Below are 27,509 nucleotides of genomic sequence, written 5' to 3' on the forward strand. Positions count from 1 at the left end.
TCAGTATCGCCTTCATAATGCACGTATTAAAAATTTCTGTTTCGTACTAATAACAAGTTAAATATATCTAAATCTTTTAGTGTTTCTTTAAAGGTATCAGAGAATATATCTTTTCATTCATTTATATGTTTGAGGAGAAGGGTTTCGGAAGGCATTCTTTTAATTTAATTCCAGCGAAAGTAACGTATTCTTAAATTTCTCAAGTTAATGTTTACCTTTGTTAGGTACCACGCCCAAAGCAAACACCCGTCGGAATTTTCTCTCTCTGAGAGAAAAATCGTATAATTTCCCCTCCCAAGGCACGTTTTAATAACTTAGGAGAGTGACGTGTCAAAGATTAGAAACTCCTGGTGAGTGGAACCGGTGTTGTGTTCAGTGACCAATTTCTTTTTCAAAGTCAATGACTCACTGTACTGAAGATATTAAGAAACATTTCCAGTAAGGTGTAGATAATCGGATAGTTATATAAAAGTTGAGTCTTATAAATTGTTTATGTAGTTTGGTTATGCATTTTCCTTAAATTCACTGTAACATTGGTGAATGTATTGATGAAATAGACGATTATTTCCTTCAGTCGGAGATGTGATCGTGAACGAAACGGAAAAGTGTGATAATAGATAAGCAAGCGACATAAAGGAAACGCCTAACTATTTTACCGTTAAAGCGTTTGAGAAAACAATTGTCTCTTCTAACGGACCGGAGTGAGGAACCTTTTACATTCTTGAGCATGGACGTTAAAAGGAATGTCGTCAGTACACAGCGTGATTGATCCTTAAATATTGACAACTATTTTAGGTCCTAATGGAGAGGTGGCATTTAAGCTTATGTAGAAGTCGTGTCTGGACGTTGAAGTTTCTTAGTAAGTGCATCACGTACGCTAAAGAAAAACTCCAGTTATGCACACTTAGTCAACATAGGATTGAGCACACATTCTCGTCTTTCCAGTTTACATTTTATAAGATAATATTGCAAAATAAATTATCGGAAGTTCATGTTACTCAATGATCTGAAGATCGCAAATGTAATAAATCCTATTATGGCCGCAGTTTTACTACTAATGCAAGAGCGTTGAATAATACAGGAGTTCACACTCCCAAATCAAAATGTATTCTTCAATGTTGAGATGGATGGGAGGTGCTAAATACGGTTGAAGTTTGGGAACTTAGAGCTGCTTAAGGTCACATTGTGTTCTCCGAACTAGTCCTATATATGACGTCTTAAAAGTGCTTTTGAAATTCTAATAAGGGATTTTTCGAATATTCGTTATTCGAATAACAGGAGAAAAAACCTTCAAATAACAAATATGTGAACAATTTTAACAAAACTAGGAGATACTATCGCCCCGGAGAAAGAATTGCAACATAACAGGATGTACCCAGTCTGCTAGAGAATTACGACACGAACAGTCACATTTAGTTGAGTGGATGGAAATTTGCGTCCCTTTTCAGCACCAAACACCTGGACCTACACTTTAAGGTGGAATCCGAACCACCGTAATAAGTTCAAATTCAAGTTCTCCCACCGAAAATCGAACCTGGGATCCCGTGCACTAAAGGCATGCACGATAGTCATTAGACCAGCAGGAGAGGACAGGCAATACCAAGGGACCTACTTCTTGCCGTGTAAACATGCCCCGCAACTGGTCTACACTGTTGACATGCACAAGAATTCCAGTGTCTAATAAAGAACTGCCATTTTTTATTTCTTAATGGAACTTCCTTCGAATCTATCTAGGTAATAATTTCTAGGGTATTCAACTTACTGGATGGGATGATCTCAGTGACTTGTATTTTCCATTATATTGCGACTTGCATCAATGTAACTCGAGAACTATCAGTCGTATTCATATACAAAATACTAGGTTAGCAAAATCCGAAAATTATATATATCACATAGGAATTAATAAAATTCCTTCCAAGTTATATTAAACACATGTCAAATTCGTAATTTAAAAGAAAAGTAAAATTATTGTTACATAAACACCCGCTCTATAACCTAGAGGAATATATTCAATAAGATTCTTCAGTGTAAGATCAAGAATAATAATTTACTTTTGTGTCGAGCAAGAGGGTTATAAGCGTTGAGTTGAGTTGATTTTGAGTTTAACGTCCTGTTCAGCAGCGAGGCTATATGAGACGTGGACCTACTGATTAGCGTGGAATCCGAACCACATGAAGGGTTATAAGCGGTTTCAATTACATCTTTCTGTGTAAGACGAATATTAAAAATTACTTTTGTGTCCAGCAAGAGGATTATTATAAACGGGTTCTTTAGTAGTATTGTTATTATTGGATTAGTATTCTTTTAAATGTATAATATTTGTTAAATGTTGCTATTAAGCATTTTCTATTTTCTAACGAAGGCATGAACTCACAGCTCTTAAGGTGGATAAATAATTAAATAAATTGAGTGTTAATAACAACGAACTGAACGAGAAAATAATAATAAGACATTAATTAATTGCTATGAATGGAACAGAGGACCAAAGGCTGGGAGTTTCCGGAAAAAAACTTTTGAGGAAAATATTTTGTGCAAAATACGTAGACAATGCATTAATGAAACACTCCATGTTTCATGAAATTTATTATTATTTGCGGAAGTTTCTTTGAAACATTTAGAGTAAATTTGGTCTCAGGCTCTTCAGTGATGCTAATCAAGATATCTTACTGTGAAGCCTCAAAGAGAATATATGCGTTTTTTTTGTGAAAGTAAGGTATCTTTTAAGGAACGTTATCAGTAAAATGTTTCGCTGATGGATTGAATTTAACCTCGTTCCTCAGAGTGATTTAAACTCCAAACGATTGCTGTAAGTCTGTGATTTGAAATATAATATATATATTTTTAACGAAACTTATTGTGGAACACACTTTCATGCGGGAGAAAAGAGAAATTCACAGCACATTTTTGACTGATTTCTACCCCAAGCTGCAGTTGTAAAATAAAATAAATAAATAAATTAAAAAATGAAAAATCATATTGTATCAAAATTCAATTTTTTTGAGGGAGCTATAACTTAATTTTTAATTTTAGGAGAGGAATATTTGCGGAAATTACCTTGAAACATTTGATGGTAAATTTTCCTTAAGAAGTGGCAAGTGGTAGTAATTGTAAAGCTTCGAAAATAATGTACATGTTGCACAAGAGTCAATATTTTTATTGTAACAGAGGGAGGAATATTTAACCCTTCATTGGGAGTAAATTCACCTACATTCTCAGTTGATCTTGATTCCCCGCAGAAATGCCTTATATGTATATATATAAATCAAACAGTTTTCACGAAAGTTATCGCGGAACTTATTTTTAAAATATAGCGACCAGAGGAATAAATTCACGGAATAAATTCACTCTTCACGGATTTTCATTTCATATAGTGGGTATGATTGTGAAGCCCAAAGAAAATAATACGCCATATTGTAGCAAAACCGTATAACTTTGGCAAACGTTATTGATGAAAATGATTTTTTAATTATGTACAATATTTAAATAAGGAAACTAGAAAGTTTCAAGAACATTCCTAATTTACCTGTTAATCCTTGTCCAATTTCAACAAATGGGGACGATTTAAATGCTATAGAGAAAATATACTTTTTTTTTTTTATTTGATTTGAAAATGATTTTGTATGTATCTTCAAACTTGAAACATGGGATGGATTTACCTCATTATTCCTGATGAATTTCAACCCATACAATAAGGTTATTTCAGAAAGTTGGAGAAAAGCACATATTATGTTTGATTAAAATTGAGGAAATTTTGCGAGAATTGTTCTGGAAAGGAGACATACAGACACACAAATGTCAGTTGAGTCAGAAGTTCGCTATGCTATCTTCAATAAGTACAATAGATGTCATAGCAATATTATATGTTCTCTTCTTAACGTATTGCTAAAAACTTGGGCGACTTCGCCTTTATTAGCGTTATTATTCTTATTCTTATTTATACTTTTTACCCAAACGTAAAATATCCTTCCTAATTTCTGTGAGAAAAACGTCAGAACTTAACACATCGAAATAAAGAGAACTTACAGGTCATAACGTATGATATGCACAAGACGATTGAGACCTGTAAGTTGGACGAGACATGTCGCACTCATGGAAAACATGTGCGGAATATATTTATTCTCCTTAGTATTTAGAAAACATAAGTAATTTCATAATTGTCATTTATATCTTCTTTTTTATATTCGCAAATCAATTCAATATGAAAACTCAATATGTGCAATTTTTATATAAACTGCACAAGAAGAATGATGATCTTAAGAAAGAGATTTGTTCTAAACTCACAGGCAGCTCGTTTACGTATGTCGAGAGGAGACGGTATTGTTTGTTATATCCTATTAATAATACAGTCAAAATATGATATCAAGGGGGGAGGAGAGGTAATTGGGGTGGAACAAAATTACTTATACTGGATAGGGATTAAGTCCTGGGATTGGCCAGAGGTTTGTCTTGTTTTCCTGAAGTTAGATCTTATAGTTCTGTAGCTGGTGGGCTTCAAAAACTAATTTTCACGCACTTGCTACAGCTTGTAACGTTCTCTAGCCGTATTTATTAGAACATATTCTTACATTTCATATGAAGAATTGCCTTCTTAAGTTTGGTTGTTGTTTTTCTACAGTCTATGGTAATATACATATTTCATTATGATGTGATTCAAGCTCTTTGGAACAAGTTTTCATAAGCAATGCAGAACATTTCAACGTGAACACACATTATAACGAATGTTTAGCAATTACATTTAGTAATATAGTGTGGCTTGCGATGCGTATAGTATCTCCCACCATGCTTATTAGTTATGGTAAGTGAATCTAAAAGTAACAGTTATTACAGTTAAGTGAGAGGGAAGTGTATCGTATATAAGTTGACACTTTGCAAGAACTTGATCGCTGACTTTTCAGAATTCGATCAGTTTTAAGATTCAATTTTCTGAGCTTTTATTGAATTATTTAAATTGTAATCGTGTATCTCTCTCTCTCTCTCTCTCTCTCTCTCTCTCCAGCCACAAAAGTTTGGGGACATAAGTATGTTAGGAACCAAGGTCATTAGAAAATTTTAACCTTTCTACATCAGTAATTAGTGAGATTTTGTACATTTGGTAATCATAATTATAATTATAAACCTTTAATTGTACTGAAGATACTTGCTATAATTTTAATAATAGTAATAATAATAATGAACATTTTAAAAAAGTTGAACAATACGTACAGAAACTAACACACTTGTTATGCGTAGATTCCTCAGAGACTTCCTATAATACAATTCTGTTTAATGAAGTATGTCGTAATTCAGCATTTCAGTATCGTAATTAAACTATTAATTTTCTTCATTATCCTAGTAAGAAGTTTATTTTTACAATTTCTTTCACCTCAAATATCAGTGAACTGTTTTGTTCTTAATGTGGGCAAGGTGAATGTGGATTTTCGATACTACTCTTATTAATTTAGTTGTTGTAAAATGGAGATAGATTAGATTAGGTTGAATAAGCAAAATACTCTGTAGGTCTACTGTTTAAAAATATTTAATTAATAATATCCGAGGAATCTGTTTAAAATACGTATTTAAAGAGAAATGAAATAAAAGGTACGGACCACCCCAATAAATTTTTCTCTTTTCCATTTACCAAAGTAAATGAAGTTATGTTGTAGTTATTACTAAAACTTGCATTTAAGAAATATTAATAAAATTATAATAGGCGTTTTCAGTAAACTGCGAACAAAACTTACCGCCACGATTAAACTACTACTTGTTGAGTTTTAGTTTGGAATGACAAATACCATATTTTAAGTTTTTTACTGTGTTTATTTATAAAATATGAGCAAGATCGCCTGTTTTTTATTTTTTTATTTTTTTTAAGAAAATTGTTTGAAATGTTCACCTCCAGAATAAATTACCTCCTGTGAATATTTTCAGATTTTTGAGCTTAACGTCTCTGTGAAACTTGGACCTACGGCTTAATATGAGATTCGAACCATATAAGTTCCCACCAAGAATCGACCCCGGGTCTGCCACTCCAAAGGCGTCTACGAAGACCTGGGTGCCTTTGGTGTGAGAGACGGGTTTGATTCCCACCGACAGCTCATATGACAACCTGTCTGTTTGTGGGCATCTTCAGAAGAAACTGGCTGCAGTACATACGGTTGTTAACGAAATATATATTCATGGAATATGAACAATATCGTCCAAGAAGTTTTTTGAGAAAAATCTCTCTCTCCCAAGCATAAATCATCCCTTTTGGAATTTTTAAGGGAAATGGATTACTTCACATTACAGGAAAATTAATGAAATATAATATTTATGTATGAAATACAAACAAAATTGCCTGAGCCGTTTTTTAGGCAATCATATTTTTTTTAGGATATCTTATAGAAAAATAACTTATAACGTATTAACGGTTGTTAATGGTATATTGATTTATGAAATATAAACAAAATTGTTAGAACTTTTGTAGAGAAAATAGCAAATTTTGATTTTAAGCTCCAATAAACTACCTCTATTTTTAGGGGTGGAAGGTAAATTCGAGAAACGTTCTTGGAAACTCTAGAGAATCTTAGAAAATGTTTATATTTAAATTTCGGTTTGGGCTCTAGGCAAGTTCATATACATCAGGAAGAACGAATGACGAATGATTAGACAGATAGACATACCACGACTTCCATACTTTCTTGTCTTGTACTGACGCTCGAAAGTAAAAATACAGAAAAATAAATTAGCATATAAAAGAATGGGATTGGACATACAAAAGATATGAAATTCCATTGAAATTGATTTTGCAATAAGTAAAGGGAGAACAATATTATACATGAAATTATGCATTCTTGGTTATATTTACCTGTGAAACTTCAGTAGCACTATTTTCTGGTAAACTAACCAATTTCTTCCAAAAATTTGCAAATTTGGGGCTGGTGTTGGACACTAGCATTGATTAAATCTGAAACTCGGTTATACCAAGTTTCCTAGCGTCTAGGAATTGAAAAAGAAGAGAGAAAGAAAGAAAAAACTATCACTTATATATATATATATATATATATATATATATATATAAATAAATATAACTTGTCTCCCATGTTGCTTCTCATTCATTCTCTCATGCTAGTTCCAATAGATGTCTACTCAGATTCACAAAAAACATCTTACCTTCAGTCAGAATTCGCGTTTTTAAAATTTGTTTTATATCCTTACTACTTTAGCCTTTTCTAAATCCATGTGTGTTTCGCACCATTCCACTTAATACAGTTATTGTCATTCCACACGCTATGTTTTATTTACGGTTTCATTGAGGAATTACCAAAAAATCTCGCTGAAAAGACCTGTATTTCTGTCTATCATTCATTCCTAGCTGTTTAATTTTAGAGTTTGAATCTTTTCAGTTTGAACACGAAAGTCTCCAAGATGCAGTGACATTATAAGTCGTACTTAAATTGTTTACTGCCGTTAGTTAATGTTGAAAGATCTAATTGTAATATTATTTCATTAACACACATTAAAGTGCAAACCATTAGGAAAAAAAGAACGAACAGCAAAAGAACCAAAGCAGAATTATGGTTTGATTTGCATTACAAAGAAATTTCCTATTATTTAAAACTACCTTTCTAAGAAAGAAAAAAAAAAGAAAGAAAAAAGAAAATGAAAAGTATAGGCTGGGTCAATATTGCAATAGGATTCGACAACAAAAGATTTTCGTCATCCTCAATTTTTTGAGCGTCACAGAAATTATGATTATGGCGTCGTCGAATAACCATTCCGTGACTAAAAAGAAAGCTAAGAAAGAGAATAAACGTAAACTAACAGTTTTATTTCTGGTTAAACATTTATAAAGTATTGTCGTAACAATTCTTGTATCATTATGCATGACTTCGTTCATTCTTCTTGGAGACCTTCGTTTCCACCTGTGAGTTTGGGAAACAAAAGAAAATTCAACCTAGAAATGGTGGTGGTTTTTCTCTTATTGTCTTTCGTCACGTGAAAGAAAAGGAGTACATTTTTGTGGAGATTGTTCAACAGTTATAATCTCCAGAAGAGGAAAAACTAGAGTAAATGATGATTTTAAAAAATAATAGTTTTATTATATTACAATGTTGTTTTCACACATCCTACATAATATTGTGCTGTTTGAAAAATACATTGCGAAGGATTTTCTTACGGAATGTATCCTTTAGAAGTTTACATGATTTGTTAAGTATTGCTCTAAAGCTATGTATAAGGTTAAGTATGTAATCATTATCTCTAAAATGTTCTTTAGTGAATATGGCATATACTTTTCTTAATGTTAAACACACAGTTAATTATGTAGAAAAGGCAAACACCAGCTATTGATTCCTAGTTGGGCATATATACTCAAAATGTGCAATAGAAAGGTGTGTTTTAATACTTTAAATGGTAACCATAAAAACGAAAAGTAAACAACTAAAATTGACGTATTATATAATTGATACTTGAATGATCGTTAATATTATCAATGTTGGCGAAATGGTGGCTCGCGGGCCGAATTTAGCCTGCGAATATTTTTTTTTTTAAAGTCTACTCGTAACAGAAGGAGTGTAGCTGGCCATCATAATATATCTTAATCGAGACTTGACTTTTAAATGTGAAAATATTTTCATTAAGTTTTTGCTACCGAGCCCATTCTGCAAGGTGAATCCATTGGTAGCGGGCCGATTTAAAAATCTTAGAATTCATAGTTACTTTCAAATGTTCATTACTCAAACCATTGAAATGTTCTACTCCCTTGAAAAAGCATCGAACGCATTACCCTTTACCAGGCTAATAAGTAACATGTTACTCATAGGTGTTTATCAATTTTGACAGATCAGAGTATGATTTATTGTTTATGCAATGCAACTTGTTTGATTTAAATATCCCTGTTAGCGAGGAGGTTAAAACCAATTGAAAAAAAAAAAAAAAAAAAAAAAACGCAATGCAGCTTAAAGGGCTTCGCCACGGAGAATTTAAAACCCTGCGAGCCCCGTCTTGTAAAGGTTGAAGGTAATCTACCTCTCAATTATTATATCAAGCATCAAAATGTTGGTACAAAACAAACGGGTTCAGGAAACAGATGTGTATGAGTGAAGACTCATTTACTTTGGTGTAAGTACATTATCTATGTGGTGATACTTTATCATTATTATTATCATACAAATAAAATACCAGACAAATTCAAATACAGTCATTTAATGCGGAACACAATACATTCAAAAGAAACTTTATCTCCTTTTAATGATTACTGATATGTGAGAATACATAAAGCTTAAATTCCAAGATTCCACAACAAACTAGGTTCACGCCGCATACTTCTTAACGGTAGGCTGGTTAACACATGTGGTCCCAGATTTGATTCGTTGTAGAAATGTTCGTCTTGGGTGGTATCTCATACAGCCTTGACGCTGAAAAGGGAAGTTTAAACTCCAGCCCAATCAATCAATGGATGCATATCTGGTACACTCATCCTGACGAAACAGGACTTTTAACCATAAATATCTAACAACTTTAAGATTGGAGAATGAAAATTATATTTCGGGAAGTCGGTCAAAGTTTAGATATTCATCTCATTATTTTCTTTGTGGCACTAAAGCAAAACTTGGAAGAATAGCAGTCACAATTCTTGGCCGTTTAAAATAGTGACTTGTGTGCTGTTGTGCCCTTTGGCATATTTTTCACTTCAGCTTCCTCCTATTCTAATTAATAATAATAATAATAATAATAATAATAATAATAATAATAATAATAATAATAATAATAATAATAATCAGAACTGTGTAATTTTTTATATTGCTTTATACAGCTTTTGCGGTACAGTATGCTTACTGCCTAATATTTATACTCACCATGTATACTTGCACTTATTAGACAAATTATGCGGAATTATGAATGTGTATCTCTGTAACAATTCCATATGTTTAACTAAATTGTATCTTCTATCTCAAGCCTTTAAAACTACTTCTTTCCCATTTATGAGTATTTGTACAGAACATGATTTCACTTAATTAAGTTTTCAAAGGGAGAGAAAACAAAGCAAATATAATTGAACCGATGATTGCAGAAAGGACCTAAGTCAAATTTTTATGAAATTTGATTGTTGAACTTTGCCATTTCTCTAGGGGTATACACAACTTGGTGCGTAGGAAGGGCAAATATAAAAGGTATTGCAACGGTGTACACGCAACATTGAACTATAGGTCGAGAGCAAGGAATGTCTGCAGTTCTGAATTTAAACAGTTTTTCTTTACTATCTCAAAGCTATACAAGATGGACTTAGATCCTTTTTGCTATCACCAATTCAGTTGTAGAGTTCAACATTAAAACGTCACTTTTAATAACTTATTTTCATATGTTATTCAATTATGTAAGCACTCTTTATTATTTAGTGTGTTTTTCTTTTTAAAGTTGACTGCTCAATTACCTTGCACATGTTTTACGGTCTTACTCGTAGCCAAACACTCAAAGAGGAAAATATTCAAGTCTGGTGATTGTAGTCCAGAGAAAGAAGTTAGATAATTAGAAATGAAATTTCCATTAATCTCTATGTAGCCAGTAGTGTCTACATAGAGATTGAAATGATTTACGATTTCACTAGTTCAAAATAAATAAAGACATTTCATGTGCTAAACTACATTTTCTTATGCTTCCTCAAGAATAAAGAGCTTTCGTGCATGTTTCTCAATATTTTTGTATTTTATGTTTTATATTGATATTTTCAATCAAGAAAGAATGATCAATCGATTTATTTGTTGAACTCAAGCTGATGTTATGTAGTATTTGAAAATACTTCAAATACTTCTCTTCTCTCTGAGAATGGATAAGTTAACAAGTAAAAGAATTGTATTTCTTTAGCACCTTCCCCAACATACAGATTTTGTCATTTCTCTGATAGAAAATCCATTTCTGCTTTGGAGTTTAGCCAGTTACGAATAATTAGTTGCAATTCCACTTTGTTTCTTCGTGTGCAACTTCCAAATGAAATCAAATAGAAATAAGTTATAGAGAAGACAGGTACAAACTGTTTTCAGTGTGAAAAAGAGCTTGACCGGAACGACCGAGTCTTATGTTATCCGTCGCTAAACTTTATTTAAAAATAAAATATACTCTTTCTCTCCGAAGTTACGTGTTCTGTTTCTTTTTGTTCGATCATCTTGTGCCGTTCTTCAATTTGCTCTCAATGAGTAAGCCAAGATAAGGTTGAGTGATTCTCTAATTGCGGGAATTTATGCTGAATCTAACAGACAAATAAACAGAGTATGGCCACTGAGCATATTTGTGTTAGAAGAAAGAGGAAGTTGAATACAGAAACAGATGGCTTTAGCGTGTTTTTTTAAATTTCTATATGAACAAAAAAACCACAAGATGTTATCTATTCGGATGAGTGAAATGATTTGAGAAGAAAAGAAGGTAGTCCTCTGGATGGTCTGTGGTTTACTATCATATTGTTCTTCAGATAATCTACTTCCGCATGTTTCTAATCGAGAGGTTCTTCCAAGCGAAAAATACCGCCCTAGAAAAAACAACTAGCTTGTTTGCTAAAGGAAGCGGTAATGATAATAAATGTATGAAATGGTGTAATAATGAAGTGGGAGGAAACCCGAGTAAACCCACGCACAATAATAATAATAATACTGTTTTAGATTTAAAATTAATACTAATAGGGGCCACCATACTCAACTGTTATTTCTTAAATTACTTCATACTGTAGAGTTATTAATGTTTTCTTTTCTTTAAAGTAAAATATGAGTAAAATATGAATAGGTGTTTTCCGAAATCATCTTCAGAAGGACCTCTTCCCATGAATAAATCTACGAAGAGCCCTCCCTAGATTCTTCCGAAAGAAATGGATTATGCCAAATTATACAGTTAATAGTAAAATATTATTTATTCAGGAAGTACCAAGAAAATTATTAAAATTACTTTCAAAGAAGTCGAAACTTAAACACATTTAAACTAGTAAATTACTCTTCTAAAATTTTGTGAGAAATATGAAATAATAATGTATTATTATGTTGTACGCTGTTGTATAGATTTGTTAATTAAATATTATTTTTGAAGTAAAAGCAAAATCCTAAAAATTTGTTGAAAATCTTGAAGAAAAAAATCGCGTTACTAGTAAACTACTCCTTCTGGAGTTGTTTAAGGAAAGTAACTTATTTCATATTATAGAGTTGTGAATGAAATATTTATTTGTAAAGAGATAACATAATCGTGTATTCCGTTTTTGAGAAAATCGTCTGAAGAAACGCATTTCTCCGGATTGTCCGGAAGCTGTTACGCTACCGTTGTAGTGTTGTTAATGAAATTTTTATTTTCGAATATGAACAAAATCGCCTGAACCGATTTTGAGGAAATAGTTCGAAAAATCATTTCAAGAGAAGGGACTTTATTCATATTGTAAAGTGCTTAACATTAATAAAGTATAAACGACATTGAACTATTTTCGAGAAAATAATAATTTTGAATTTTTACTTTCCAGTCAACTAACCTTATTTTTGGAGGTAGGATGAAAATTTTACGCTCTATATGGAGAATCTCAGTAAAACCTTAAATTTAAAATTTGGTCACGATATGTTTAACTGTGTAACATCAAGGCTTGTACATACTGACAGATGAACATCAATATGCTTTTGCAGCATGTAGAACCCATGAATCACAAGTTCGATAAAATTTCGAATTCATTTCTTTTTCCCACGATTACTATTTCATTCGCTTGATAATTAATTTGTAGTTTAAAGTTCTTTTTCAATACAGTCCATATGAAACGTGGGAACTGTAACGGGTGAACGACACATATATAACCTTTAAATAGCCTCCACTACCGATCCACATGAGCTCCCACCGGTAATCAGATCTGAGTATCCCGTGCTGAAAGTACGTATGCTTACCACACAGCCATAAAGGGGGCTTATTTGTTGCTTGAAGAAAGAAAGAAAGAAAGAAAGAAAGAAAAACTCGACTAGTGAGGAACAATGTATATTTTCTTCAAAGAGAAATTAAGTATGCATTGTTAAAAACAGTCAGTTGGTTAAATTTGGGTGGTAAAATTTTAACCTACGTATGTTTCTTTTAGCTAAGTTATGCTTAACTTCTTTCCTTATTCAAATTGTGCTTTTCGTTATTGTTACAAGCGATTCATTTACAATTAAGTACCCATTTTATTTTAGTACTGTATGTTTCTATTATTTTTACTAGAAAATTGAACTTTTCTCTACTTCAACAAATCTATTTAATAAGTACTTGTGTGCTATCCATTTGTTTTATCTGAATATATTTCTAATTTACAACAGATGGCGTGCAGAGCATCGTTATTATTATTATTATTATTATTATTATTATTATTATTATTATTATTTACTTTTAGAGCAAACCAAAACAAATATAGATTTTATCAAGTTGAAATCCATTTACCAATTTTTTAAGTGTACTCTGCTCTTTGTGAAAAATGTCAACACCATAAAGAATTGATGGAAGTATATCCAGACCCATAGAATTTGTACACCAGAGTATAATGCATGAACAATTACATTTTCAGCAAGATGGTGCGTACATGAGCTGAAAAGCGCTTTCAATTCGATACTTGAGATACTATTACTAGTAGGTGGTTTACGTTGATCACAATGTGACTACACCACAGAATAATGAACGTCTTCTTGCATGACCGTGACGACTACAATGGGTGTAAGAACACCATTGCTAGCGAGGTGAATGGCAGACGGTCGTATTTTGGGACGCGTCGCGCTTTGACCCGTCTTAAAGTTCTGATTTCACATGCGTTATATGCTGTTGTAGTGAGTGAAATCTGCCAGCTTGCATTGTCGAATATTATAGCGACCGAACGGCAAGTGTGAGTGTATAGAGCGTCACTGGGATCTTGGCTGCTATAGATTTAGGGCAAACCCAATCTATTTCAGGAGGATACTGCCGTACCACATGTATCTCAGAATATGCACACCATCTTCGAGGAACGATGAGGATTTTGTTTCCTTGGTCCGCACGGTCAAATGACATCGCTGTCTATTGATCATGTGAGGAATATTGTTGGTTGAGACCATATTCGTCACACTCTTCCGGGAAACAGTATCAATGTCTTGTGAACTCACATATAAGCAGCATGGGAGACACTTTCAATTCTTACTTGATTCGAAACTACGATGTATAGAAACTGATTGGAGTACGTGGAGGCGTCACGCCATACTGTTTTATCGAGATAGAGGTGTGAGAGATTCTGAAATTGTAACGAATCAGTGGTGAAATTTTCATCTCATTCGCACCTGTCTTTCATAAACAACAGTGTATACAATTTGACGTAAAATTACCATACTCACATGTATATTGTTATTATCATGTGTAATAATAATTTACACGTCCGTGATGCAGGAAGAGTCTTAATTAGCTTCTAGTTCTCCAGTACCAGAAATTCAAAGAGAAAAGGAGAAAAGCGGTGGCAAGATCGCTTGAGGACAAGTAGCTAATGAGATCGTGTTTTCTTTTGCAATCGATGTCTTTGGCCTCAAACCTGCGGCTGTTTTGTTTGTGTTCATATGCAGAGGAAAGAACTGGAAGAATGTACTCACACACTAATTGTATATTCGCTGAAGTATGGACGTCAACCACCTGTTCGTGCCGTTAACACCGAGAGGCTTACTTCCGGAGTTCCACAGGAATGCATGTTGAACTGTCAAGCCAAAAACAGAAGGTTATCATTTAGGCAATAGTCGATTACTTTATCGACATTTCTAAACAGAAAACTAAGCACATATTTATAGAATAAACGTATTCGTCACTTAATGTGTTCACACACATATTGAAAATCGGTCTGATATTTCATGTTGTAAAGCGACTTTAAGGGAACATTAGAGGGTGGGGGGACTGGAATGAATTAAACGTACAACAATGATCGCATAATAAAAACAATCTAGGACATAGGACAAGACTGTATACAGTAGCATTTATCAAGTAGATGTTCAAAACAATAAAAAATGTTAAATCTTTCAGTTTTATGTCAAAACATTATGCCCTTTAGACTAAAGAAGACGGATGATTAATGAAAGTATACAATTAGGAAAGAATTGGTAGAATGAGAATGTGGGAAGAAACGTGAGAACTTCAAAACCCCACAACAATATTGATAAACGAACTTACTAATATCCAAGAAGAATACACCATCAAATAGGTATTCCTAAACTAAGTATCCACTGAGTCACTGTGCCTCCACCAGATGTTCAAGACTATCGTGAAATATATCAGACAATAAACTAACGCGCGTATACTTTTGTAGCTTTCGGCTTTCCACTGGAGTTTTGTTCACAGACAAAATAGCAAAAGAAGTAATAAAGGCATCAAGAAACTAAGAAGGGACGAACTCAATAGTATAAAGCAGTGCGAAAAATACCTTATCAATAGCTTCCAGTCACACGTCAAATGGTAATGCAGTACAGTTGTGAAATGGCGAGCTAAGATTGTATGATGTTTTGGTCAGGCATGAAAGGTTTCCAGCTCATTTATTTGCTTACTATGTGTTCAATCTACCGAATGTTGTATATGTGGTATAGAAATGCCATTATATTCTTACAGGAATGTCTCAGTCTGTGTATAACGTGCCCAATAGTTCACAGTTGCCCTAATAAGTGTCTCTACCGGTGGTGTCTGCCTTTCAATTCGACATTTTGCTTAATTATTAGGAGCAATTTTAATTAATAATTGATGTTGGTAATTTAATGCATCCTAGTACACTTCAGGTATCAAAGAAATATGAATGATTTCTTTTATCTTATTTTATCTTATGTACTAATGATTATCTTCCTTAATGTATAATAAAAGTGCCATTATTTTAATTATATGGTTTATTTTTGTTTGTTGCAGTTGATACGTACTTGAGTCCAGTTGAGACGCACTGTATGAATATAGATTACTACATTCCAGATGTGGACAATAAAACGAAGCAGTTCTCAGAAGATGCAATGGCACGACTACGTAAGTTCTTTTCAGTAGTTTATCATGAAAATAGTAACTTAATACTAATTTAATACTAATCTTGTGCTCCACAACTGCTGTTGGATGTAAAAATATAATCTGTTAGCCATTCGCTTAATGTATGTGAAGATGCAAGTACGATCCATTATAGCATTTAAAAAAATAAAATAAATCTGTTCTGGGTCAACCCAAATGAAATCGACCAATGATGGTTGCTGACAAAATTTAGCTTTCGATTAATTTTTTACCTAAGTTTGTACCGTATTCTGGAACTTGAAAGCGGGTATTCATTTATTTTTTAGCAGCGGAGATTTTGTCGTAGCGGCCATTTTGTATAGGCGCCTGAGCGTATTTTGAACTTTTCAGAGGATTTCGTTAAAAGCTGTAACTTTTTAGGCTTTAAAGATAATGAGTTCAAACCACAACCATATGAAAGATAATAGAATGGACAATACTCTGTGTTCTGAGGGCATTGATACGTACTTTAGAACGTTGGGGAAAAAGCTCTGAACATTGTTAGAAACCTAGAAATAACCGTTTTGGAATGTAAATTTTGAAACGAAATAAATGAGACTCGCCTTCAACTGTTTGTCTACATAGAAACTAGATAATAGACAACGTTCCAAACAAGTTTCAGATCTGAGAACCATATACTTGATTTTTTGGAAATTTTTAAACATTGCAAATTTTCGAAATTCGTGTATTTTCACCATCAAATATCTCAGGAAGGAGGCAAGTGAAAAATCCCAAATTTACACAAAATAGACTGTAGTAGTGCAGTAATAGTGTAAATGGGTAAAATTACATCACTGAGACTTGAGTGGTTTCTGAGTTACAAGTTTTTTTTTCTTTACTGGGACTTAATATCGTGAAGCACCATGAGGCGTGAATATAAACTTTGTAGCAAAAGTCAAAATAACACGACAGTAATGTTAAATTGGTAAAATGTGCACAATTTATGAATGATATCTTTTACACACACACACAAAAAAGAAGCTGCTCATCTGTTATTCCTTCTCTGCCTATAGCGCTGCTGATAAAACATCAGTGAGGTAAACAGTTGACTAATTTGTGTACAGGTTTGGCAGTGATGTTGAAAGTACGACCTGTAGGAATTATGAACTCTGTGGGTGTGAGTTTCCGGAGAACCTTAGTGATTGGCACCCACACCTTGTCATTCGTAGGTAGTTTAAAAGAGGTCCTTAGGCCATGGGATGGAAAAAGTGAACAAGAAGATCGTCCTGACTGATGTCTTCAATTCCGCCATTTCTCGTCGTAAATGCAGACTACGGTATCGTTAGGTGCAAATGCTATGTTCTGGAAGTACTGAAGTATTGCAATTAGTAAATTCATCTGCTTGTGACAAGTCCTAACATGTGATTTGTAAATTAAATGAAATCTTTGAGTTTTACTTCCCACGCTTATGCTGATTAGGCTAAAGGAGACGGTGATGAGAAATGAATGAAATGGTGGAATGAAGAAAGTGGGAGGAAACGGGAGAACCCACGAGCACGGTGTTTGTCCACACGGCGCGATGTGGGGTCGAACCAGGGACCCCAAGCACCGGAGGTGAACGCTCTACCACTGAGCCACCGCGCCTCCAACATGTGATTTGTGTTTGTGTCAGAGGTACCAATCTATTATACGATCTGTCATTGATAATTCTTTTACAAGTAGCAAATCTCGAATTTCTTGCTGTTTGACTGCACTTCTTCCGAGGAAACATAGATAAATTGTATGCCTGGTATAGTAGCAACACAGAACCTGAACATCTGTTCAGCTGTTAAAATTTCGAATTTCACATCAATGCAACAACTTAAAACTCAGAAGCCACTTAAAACAACTTAAAACTCATAAGTCTCAGTGATGCAATTTTACCCACTTGTTACTGCACAACTATAGTCTATTTTGTGTAAATTTGTGATTTTTCACTTGCGTCCTTCCTGAGGTAGTTGATGGTGAAAATATACAATTTTCAAAAATTCGCAATGTTTAAAAATTTCCAAAATTTCCAAAAGTATATGGTTCTAAAATCTGAAACTTGTTTAGGACGTTGTCTATTATCTAGTCTCTATGTAGACAAACAGTTGAAGGCGAGTATCATTTATTTCGTTTCAAAATGTACATTCCAAAACAGTCATTTTTAGTTTTCCAACATCAATGTTCAGAGCCTTTTTCGCGACGTCGTCGTCAATGTCGACAGAACACAGAATGTTGTCCATTCCATTATCTTTCATATGGTTTTGGTTTAAACTCATTATCTTTAAAACTTAAAAAGTTACAGTGTTTAACGGAATGCTCTGAAAAGTGCAAAATACGCACACGCGCCTATACAAAATGGCCGCTACAAACAAACCTGCGCAGCTAAAAAGTAAATGAATAGCCATTTACAACTCCTTGACACTGGCGCAAATCCCAGGGGGGACGAGGGGGACATGTCCCCCCAATCTTGGACCTGGGGGGGACTGTCCCCCCCAATAATCTGACTTAAAAAGTGCTTTTTGAGATAAGTGTGATGATGCCACAAAGGAATGTGAGATGAAATTGATTTCTGTTGGCTTTTCCATTTCTTTTAAAAAGAATCGTATTTTGTAGTATTTCAAACTGAACTTCGCGCTGTAGTGCGTTTAGTAGTCTCATCAATATGTATTAATTCCACTTCCGCTACTTGGGCACAGATTGCAATAAATGCCAGAGGAGGATATGTCCCTCTCCTCATGCTGAAAAGCTGTTTCAGCTGTAGGTACGGGCCCAAATTCCGGGGAAATGGGGAGACATGTCCCCCCCAACATTGGAACTTGAGGCTTTCCCAATAGTCCGATTTGAAAAATGCTTTTTGCAGATAAGTGTGATGATTTGTATCCGACTGCCACAAAGGAAAATGAGGTGAAATTTGTTTCTCTTGGTTATTCAATTTTTAATGAAAATGAATGTGTGCGACTGTGTGTGACGTAGCCTGATGTGAAATCTTATCTCCTCCTCTCCCTTAGGCCCTAGAACACGAAGAGTATATAGACTACCAAATGTCAGTAGAACCCATCTTTTCAGTAAATGCGAATTTCATCTATTTGTAGTATCAGCCTAGGCATCTACTCATGCTTCGTAAGCCAACTCTATGGCCTATGAAACCCGGAGGTTCAATGCCGCGTTCACAAAAGCTCTCCATTGACTTCTATCCTTAGCCAACTGGATCCAGTTTCTACTTTGCATTCCTATTTTTGCGAGATCCATCTTAATATTGTTTTCCCATCTGCGCCTACGTCTTCCTAATGGTCGTTTTCTGATTGGACTTACCGCTAACACTTTGAAAGCATTCATGCTTTCTTCCATCCTGGCTATATGTCCTACCCACCTAAGCCTCATAGACTTGATGACCCTAACAATGTTTGGTAAGCCGTATAATTCATGTAGTTCCTCGTTATGAAGTTTTCGCCATTCCCCATTCTTGTTTCTCTTGGATCCGAATATTCGTCTGAGGATTTTGTTCTCAAATACTTTCAGTCTATGTTCTTCCTTCAGAGTAAGCGACCATGTTTCGTAACCATACAGAACAACAGGCATGATTATCGTTTTATATATTTTAAGCTTCAAATTCCTCGACAGAATTCGCGACAAGAGATTTTGAACTAAATAATAACACGAATTCCCTGTTTTTAGTCAATATTTAATTTCTTCGTGAATATGATTTTCGTCTGTTAATATTGATCCTAAATTTTTGAAAGTACCCACTTTATCAAAAGTATTATTTAATATTTTAACGCATTCATAATTTGCCGTGTTACGATCCCGACGCACTTCCATGTATTTAATTTTCTCTGCATTTACTTCTAAACCCATATCCCTGCAAGCGTTTAATAAGACCTCTGCATTTCTTTCTATTGTTCTTATATCATCCCCTATTAAATTTACATAATCAGCGTACGCATAACCTGGTGAACACCGTTTAACTCTAGGCCCTGGTTATTATCTTTGATTTTCTTTATAGCGTATTCCAGGACAAAGTTGAATAATAATGGCGACAACACATCTTCTTGTTTCAGGCCATTCTCGATGTGAAAGCTCGTGGCCAAATATTTTCCTACCCGGACTTTACTTCGGGATTCATTTGAAAATGCCTTAATTAATCTAATTAGCTTTTTCGGTATTCCAAATTCTGTAAGAACGTTGTACAATGTTTCTCTCCTAACCGAGCCGTAAGCCTTTCTAAAATCAATAAATAATTGATGTACCGGGCTACTGTATTCCACTTCTTTTCGAGTATTTGCCGGGCGAATGGTAAATATTTGGTCGATAGTTGATCGATTTCGTCTAAATCCGCATTGATAATCTCCAATAATTTCATCTGCGTATGGGGTCAATCTTGCTAATAGAATATTTGAAAGGATTTTATAGGATGTTGACAGAAGAGAGATGCCTCGATAATTATTACAGTCAGTTTTGTCGCCTTTCTTGTGGATTGGAACAATGATTGATTCTTTCCACTCTTGTGGCAATTCTTCCTTATAGATAAGGAGTATGAGTTTGTGTAGCTTGTTCCACAAATTTTCGCCTCAGCCCGTGTTTCTTTAATTTCTTTATAGCGATTTCTACTTCTATTCGGTTGGGTTCTGGAATATACGGTTCTGCGGTGTGTATCTCCCTTTCTCCACGCACATTAGTTTTTGGCTGCGTGTTAAGCAAATCTTCAAAGAAATCTTTACATCTATTTAAAATGCTATCTGCATCAATGAGAACTGTTCCATCAGCTTTCTTTAATATAAGCATGAGGTTGATAGCCTTTCTTAAATTCGTTGATCCCTTTACACATTCCCGAATGTTTTTAGTTTTACTATTATCTTCAAGTTCCTTAATTTTAGCTTTCAAAAAATCGCGTTTCTTTATTCTTAAAAATTTTGGAAGTTTCCCTCCTGATGTCTATGAAATTTTGTGTGGTTATTTCATTCGGATTTTGTAGCAAACGGAATTTTGTCTGTTTTCTCTTCTCTGCTACTTCGAACCATGGTTTGTTCCTACGTATTTCCGCGTGTCCCAATTTTTCTTTTGAGAGGGGATGGATGCTTCGTAAGCAAAGAAAAGAATTCTATTGTTCGAATATTTTTCTGGATAATCTTAAGGTTACATCTGTTAACTAAAGGGTATATGACATACGTCAGTTTTCTGTAGAAAAATAACGATTCCTGTAATGTTATTGAGATTATCATCATTTTCCTCAAATACGAGTATTGTTGCGTCATACATAATTGATATTCTTTCTTCATAGTTTTGGGGAAGTCATTATTTATATTATTGTAAAACAATTTTAACATTGATCTTTGTGGATGCCTAATTAGAAACATACCAATTATAAATATGCATGTATTCAGATTTCAGAATGTGTTCATGGCAATGATTTGTAATACTAATATGTACTACTACTTCATCAACATCGCCTAATATATAATATACTCTAGAACAGGTTCACCTCAGAAATCAGATTCATCTACCGTAATATGAGTTCTATCTCCCTTCTCTAGAATAAGCCTCAAATCTGCCCACCTCTCAATGTTGAAGACAACCAATGGCATATTTAGAATTTTGTTTCGAGGGTCTATGTTCAACACAGGGAAGGAAGTGGGCAATTGCCCATCTGAGTTTGAGAATTAAATATATTTTAATATATTTTAATTTAATATATATTTTAATATATTTAATATATTTTATATATTAATAATATATTTAATATACTTAATATATTTTAATTTATGCATAAATTGAAGTTTTAATGGCAAGAATTGTAGACCGATAAATCCTATATGATCTGATATAAAAATTTAGGAGTGAATCTACCCTTTATTCTATTCATACAAGAAAAAGGAAGCATCCTTTTGGCCTTCCTAATTTCCCGGGCTAATTATTCCCCCGTTTTGATTTTCTTTAATTCAAACATTTCCTTCTTTTAAAAATAACTAAACGATATAATTTTTCCTTTGTTATAATAACCAAAGTGTTGTCATGTTGATATTCGCGCAAGTTGGTGTGGAATACCAGTTTCGCTTATCAACTCTTCTTAGTTTTGGTGTTACTGATGACGGCCGACTTGAATCAAACTGACAACGGTCGATAAAGTATGATAAGTGAAATGAAAGAAAGTAACATCAAGAAAAAGAAACAGAAAAGTAGAAAGGACGAAAGAAAGAACAAAAGGACGCAGTTCTTACATGGAATGAAATTTGACAAATACAGTATTATTTCTGAACAAAGAGCATAAGAAAATTGAAAGTCAATGACATTCTTAGAAATGGTTAGAAGGATTATTGTTGTGCGTGGAATGCGAAAAACTAACAAATTTATTTCGGGGGGAGCTTGAGCCCAGCCCGATAGCCCCCTAAATACGCCACTGGAGACAATTCTGCTCCCCTGATCCTTTACCACAGCATTGCTTTTCAATTTCATAAATATTGTATATATATATATATATATATATATATATATATATATATATATATATATATATATATATATATATATATATATATATATATATATATATAATATGGGTATGGTCTTACCCGTCCCCCCCAATGTTGAAGACAGATTTGCGCCGATGCTCCTTGAATGTGGTACAATCTTAGGTTAAAAAAAAAAATAATAAATAAATAAATTTTATCAGCAACCTTTGACCTGGAAATTGGTCGATTTCATTTGGATTGCCCCATCTACAATAATGTGGGTTGAATATTATCCCACTGCTTTTCAACTGCTTATTATTCAATAATCAATGTTAAAAGAGCAGGAAAAGTAAGTTTCTGAAGAATTTGAAGTTAAAAAAAATATGATTTGTAAAGAAATTAATTATTTATCTTAATATAAAATCAACTCATTGAAGCACTTCCCTTATCAAGTGAAGATTTAAAGGGAAAAGTTCTTTCATAGAGTATCTTATTGTCCTTTACTTAGAAAAGAAAGAAAGAAAAAATTCGATTTCGTACTCCAAATGGCTCTGAATAGTACTGTTAAAATTGTTTGAATAATTATTCGTTATCCGAATAACCGTTTTCAATATTCGAACAATTACTCGCTGTTCGAACAATTGTTCGAATAATTATTTGTTATCTGAATAATTATTTCAGTATTGAATGTTGTTCGAACATTGGAAGAATCCATTATTTGGATATTCGAATAATGAATTATTCAAATTTTAACAGCTTTAGTTACTAATGTTTGCAAATTTAACACAAGAATGACTATTTTCAGAAGTTAAAGCACATATAACAAACTGAAATAATATAATGGTTCTACCCATTCATAAAACAGTAGATCGGCATTTTCCCTTATCCCGTTAGTTTCCAAATTTTCGGAGACAGTTTTCCTCAAAAATACAAATTTCTCTAGCTGTAGTCCCATTCAAAAATATTAACAAATAATCAACTTATTTTAAAGATTATTGAGGGTAAAAAGCCACGGAAAATATGTCTTTTAAAAAGGTAAATAAAGTATTCTATGAAGAATTTAAATATTTATTTTAATGTAAAGTCAATACAACGAACCACGACTCTTGGTAAAGTGAAAGTGATATCATATTGATGATGAGGAGGGGGATGATTCCTTCCTCAGGACATACGTTTGATTTTTATTCAGAAGTGTCGTTAATCTGAAATCAATTTTAAAGCAAACAGATAATAATATTTGCGTACTAAAGCTGTATATGACTTTATAAGAACAATATTGACATATCAAAATAAAAACTCGAATAAAACCATATATCCGGGAGACGGAACTGTAAGTATGGAAGGAAACTAGCAATTACTAAAAGCGTAAATTTATTTCAATTAAACTAGAAAAAGTAGATGGTAGTCCCAACATGTTAGCGTTGGACGTCCTGAACATTTTGTATAGGTTACTACATACAGTACTCACTTTAATAGTGCGTTTAACCAGTCCAAATGTTCATACAAGCTGCTGTTCAAGTAGGCAGCTGGTCGTACAGATTCTGATTGTGTGTCTGGAATACGTTATACCACGCTCGCTGCAGCTCTTCATGTAGCTGGGCGATGGTCAGTGCTAGAAACTTAGCAGTCCAAAGTAGGTGTTACCGAGTAGAGCACACTGGGTTGCCCTGACGGCATGGGAACAGAGTTATCCTGCTGGAAAATAAGATCCCGCAGGTAAGATCGAAGGACAGGATTAATGATGTATCGAATATACGATGCACGTATTGTCACTACAGTCTCTCACACCAATGCATTCTTAGTAATGAGCAGGTGTCGGGGATAATCGTCCAAGAGGAATGCGGGAACTTAGACCTGCCTCCAAACAGTTGATTTTTAATGTTCGTGTGCCCACATGGAGACCACGATGGTTCTGATTACACTGGCAGTCGTTGTCCTGTCAGAGCGGTCCCAGCAATTCCTCAACATCTGTGCTCCCCGATTGCTCGTGGAGGCCATTCGGAAAGCATATATCTATGGGAACCCTCTAACTTCTATCATGTACATAATAACATACACTCGGCTTCTCGCAGCCCTATCCTTCGGCCACACCCAAAATCAATTAATTATACAAGAGTCATTCTTTGAGGTCACGGCATTGAACACGGACAGTGTTCCTTAGACAACGGACTCGCACAGGCAACTTCACTTCTTGTATTGTACTGCGATCTGCAACTAGGAACATACTTCTACGCACTTCTTAATTAGCCTGTCCCCTACAGTGGCTGGTGTGCTGAGACCTTAAAACGAAGATCAACATGGCTTTTGTGGTGCGAATTTCGTTCGAACCTGGCGGTGTATATGGGATGTTTTGAAATTCGTTTTCAGCAGTGTATTGTTTTCTAAAGCACAAAATCGTCGTTAAGAAGTATGGAAAATATATTTAAATGTGCACACATTTGAATATTTTAAAGCATCAGTTCCTTTAGTTTTTTTTCAATACATTTAATAAGTATAGATAAATAAACTTAGACTAGTACTCGAGTAATACGAGAGAATATATAAATGTTCTCAACATTACATAATTTTCTATGTAATAGCTAAGAACTTTCAGCCATGAATCAACGCATGAGAAGGAAAAAAATTTCATTGAAATTCAGATCACTGTGTTCACTCGCTTCCTTCCAAAGAAAATATTGGGTATGATATTTTAATCCTTAGGCTGTTAATTAAAATTTTTGAAAAAATAATATAGGATTCTGTTTGCAGTGGTGTTTAAACCTCATTGTTCGTGATACATGCCTTTCTCTAACTTAATGCTATGTGCCAAGTATACAATACCTGTTCTTAAATTTACTCAGTACTGCTGACGTTCAACCTCATCTTTGGCGTCCAAGTTTCCTAGGTTAAAATGTATTGTTCTTATTGTGCTGGCTTGTTTAAACTATGCAGTGTTTGTAATTTTATCTACGAGAAATCTGCACTTTTCAAAGAGGCGTGGGTGGCCAGATTGCTGTTTAAAAAAAAAGAAAAGACAATGAAGTGATGGAAACTAAATGGGGCAAGGGCTGAAAAGATTCGAAAAGAAATTACCACATCCCAAGTACTGTAAATAAAGGAAGAAGAGTTGCCCGTGGAAGAGGAGTGGACCAGAGTATCAGTAGCACTCACGGAAGCAGCAAAAATGTTGTGGGGGGAAACCAAAGGAAGAGGCCTGATTGGTAAGGAAACATGGTAGTGGAATAAAGAATTTCAAGCAGCTGTGAAGAAAAAGAAGGAACGATACAAAAAATTGTAGAACTCTGAAAATCAACAAGATCTGATGGATTATAACGAACCTAAGGAGAACACTAAAGAGGTAGTTAATATAGCAAAAAGCAAGGCTTATGATGAGTTATACAACAACTGGAAACAAAAAAGGAGAAAAGATGTTATACAAGCTTTCGAAGGTAAGAGAGAAGCAAAAGAAAGGTATTTGCATGTGTGCTGCATCAATGACGAAAATAAATAACGAGGTTCTGAAAAGTGAAGAAAAGATAAAGAAGAGATGGAAGGAGTATTTCCAGAAACTTCTCAATGAATGAAACCCAAGGGAGATTTGCGAAAAATTATCCACGGATTAGGGACTTGCTCGGCTTTTGACCACGGTAGAGATAGAAGATGCCGTGGAAAAAATCTAAAGTACTAAAGCTCTAAGATGGATAATTTCCATATCGAAACATGGGAAAGTTTAGGTAAAGGAGTGCAATGATTTACTCAACTTTTTAATAGGACATTGGAAACAGAAAATGTGTCAAAAGAATGGAGAAATAATCACATGTACCGGTTTTTAAAAACAAATTAGGTGTGCAGGTATGTGGCAACTACAGAGGAATAAAATTTATGAGCCATGCAATGAAACTCTGCGAGAGAGTGATAGAAGCAAGATTGAGGGAAGAGACCGAAATAACAGAGAAAAAAAAATGGTTTCATGCCAGGACGATCGACAACAGATGCAATATTTGCACTTACAATGCTACGATAAAAGCACAGAGAATACCAGAAGGACCTTCGTATGGTTTTCATCGATCTAGAGAAACCGTATGACAGAGTGCCATGCAATCTTATTTGGTGGGCACTGAAGAAGTGTGTTCTGAACACGTACGTCTGTATAATTCAAGATTATGTATAATGGATGTAGGACAGAAGTGAAGAGCGCGTGCGGAATAACAGAGGGGTTCACAGTTAAAGTAGAACTTCATCAAGGATCTAGTCTTAGCCCATACTTTTTGCAATTGTAATGGGCGAACTTGTGAAAGATATTCAAAAGTTAGCACCTTGGAATATGCTATTTGCGGATGATAGTGTTCTTATGAGTGAAACCAACGCATCACTACAAGAGAAATTAGATAACTGTAGAAGAGCATTGGAGAGCAAAGGTCTTAGAATCAGTAAAACCGAGATTGAGTATTTACATTTTCCTTTCAGAAAAAAATGTAATTGAGAATACAAAAATAGGACTGGACGGTTTTGTAGTGACGAAGAAATTCAAGTACTTGGGATCAATATTGCAGAAAAGTGCAGAAATAAAAGAAGATGTAAACAGGAGAATTAGCAGCGGTTGGATAACAATCGCTGCTAATTCTGCTATTTAAATCTTCTTTTATTTCTGCACTTTTCTGCAATATTGATCCCAAGAACTTGAATCTCTTCGTCATTGGAGAGATGCGGCAGGAGTATTGTGTGATCGTAGGGTACCAATACACCTTATGGGAAAAGTATACAAAACAGTGGTGAAACCGGATATAGGTATCGTACAGAGCAGAATGTTGGACGACGAAGAAGAAAGAGGAACAGAAGTTGCATGTGATGCGACAATAAGCAAATTCGTTTAGTGAAGGAGGATACTTTGTAGATTCCAAAATATAAGTTCAAATTAAGATATTGTTCACTGTTCACTTCTTCCATTTAAATATTTGGAATGCTTGTCATATATGTTTTTTAAGAATAGAACAGTTGGATAAAATCTCAGCACATATATATGTTTTTATTTAGCTCTTTGCGATATGTCACTAATTTCATGTATTTGAGATTTTTATGGTAAATTGTATTTCTTTTCATTTCTTTTTTCTGTTGCTGGCAATGTTCAATGAATATTAAATGATCATCTGTATT

The 27,509-nt window shown here is 34.1% G+C and overlaps 1 protein-coding gene across 2 annotated transcripts in view; it reads left to right on the forward strand.

The window, feature by feature from the left end:
* Positions 1–27,509, forward strand: part of LOC145664470 (uncharacterized) — a 229,769-nt gene that overhangs the window by 172,541 nt on the left and 29,719 nt on the right. For both annotated transcript variants that reach the window (XM_081731170.1, XM_081731169.1), the window contains exon 3: positions 15,838–15,948. In XM_081731170.1, coding sequence (XP_081587296.1) covers positions 15,838–15,948 — 111 coding nt within the window. The remainder of the gene's footprint in view (positions 1–15,837; positions 15,949–27,509) is intronic.

The sequence above is a fragment of the Thermobia domestica genome, chromosome 11 (assembly GCF_964235325.1).
Source record: "Thermobia domestica chromosome 11, izTheDome1.hap1.1, whole genome shotgun sequence".
In the NCBI taxonomy this organism is placed as follows: Eukaryota; Metazoa; Arthropoda; class Insecta; order Zygentoma; family Lepismatidae; genus Thermobia; species Thermobia domestica.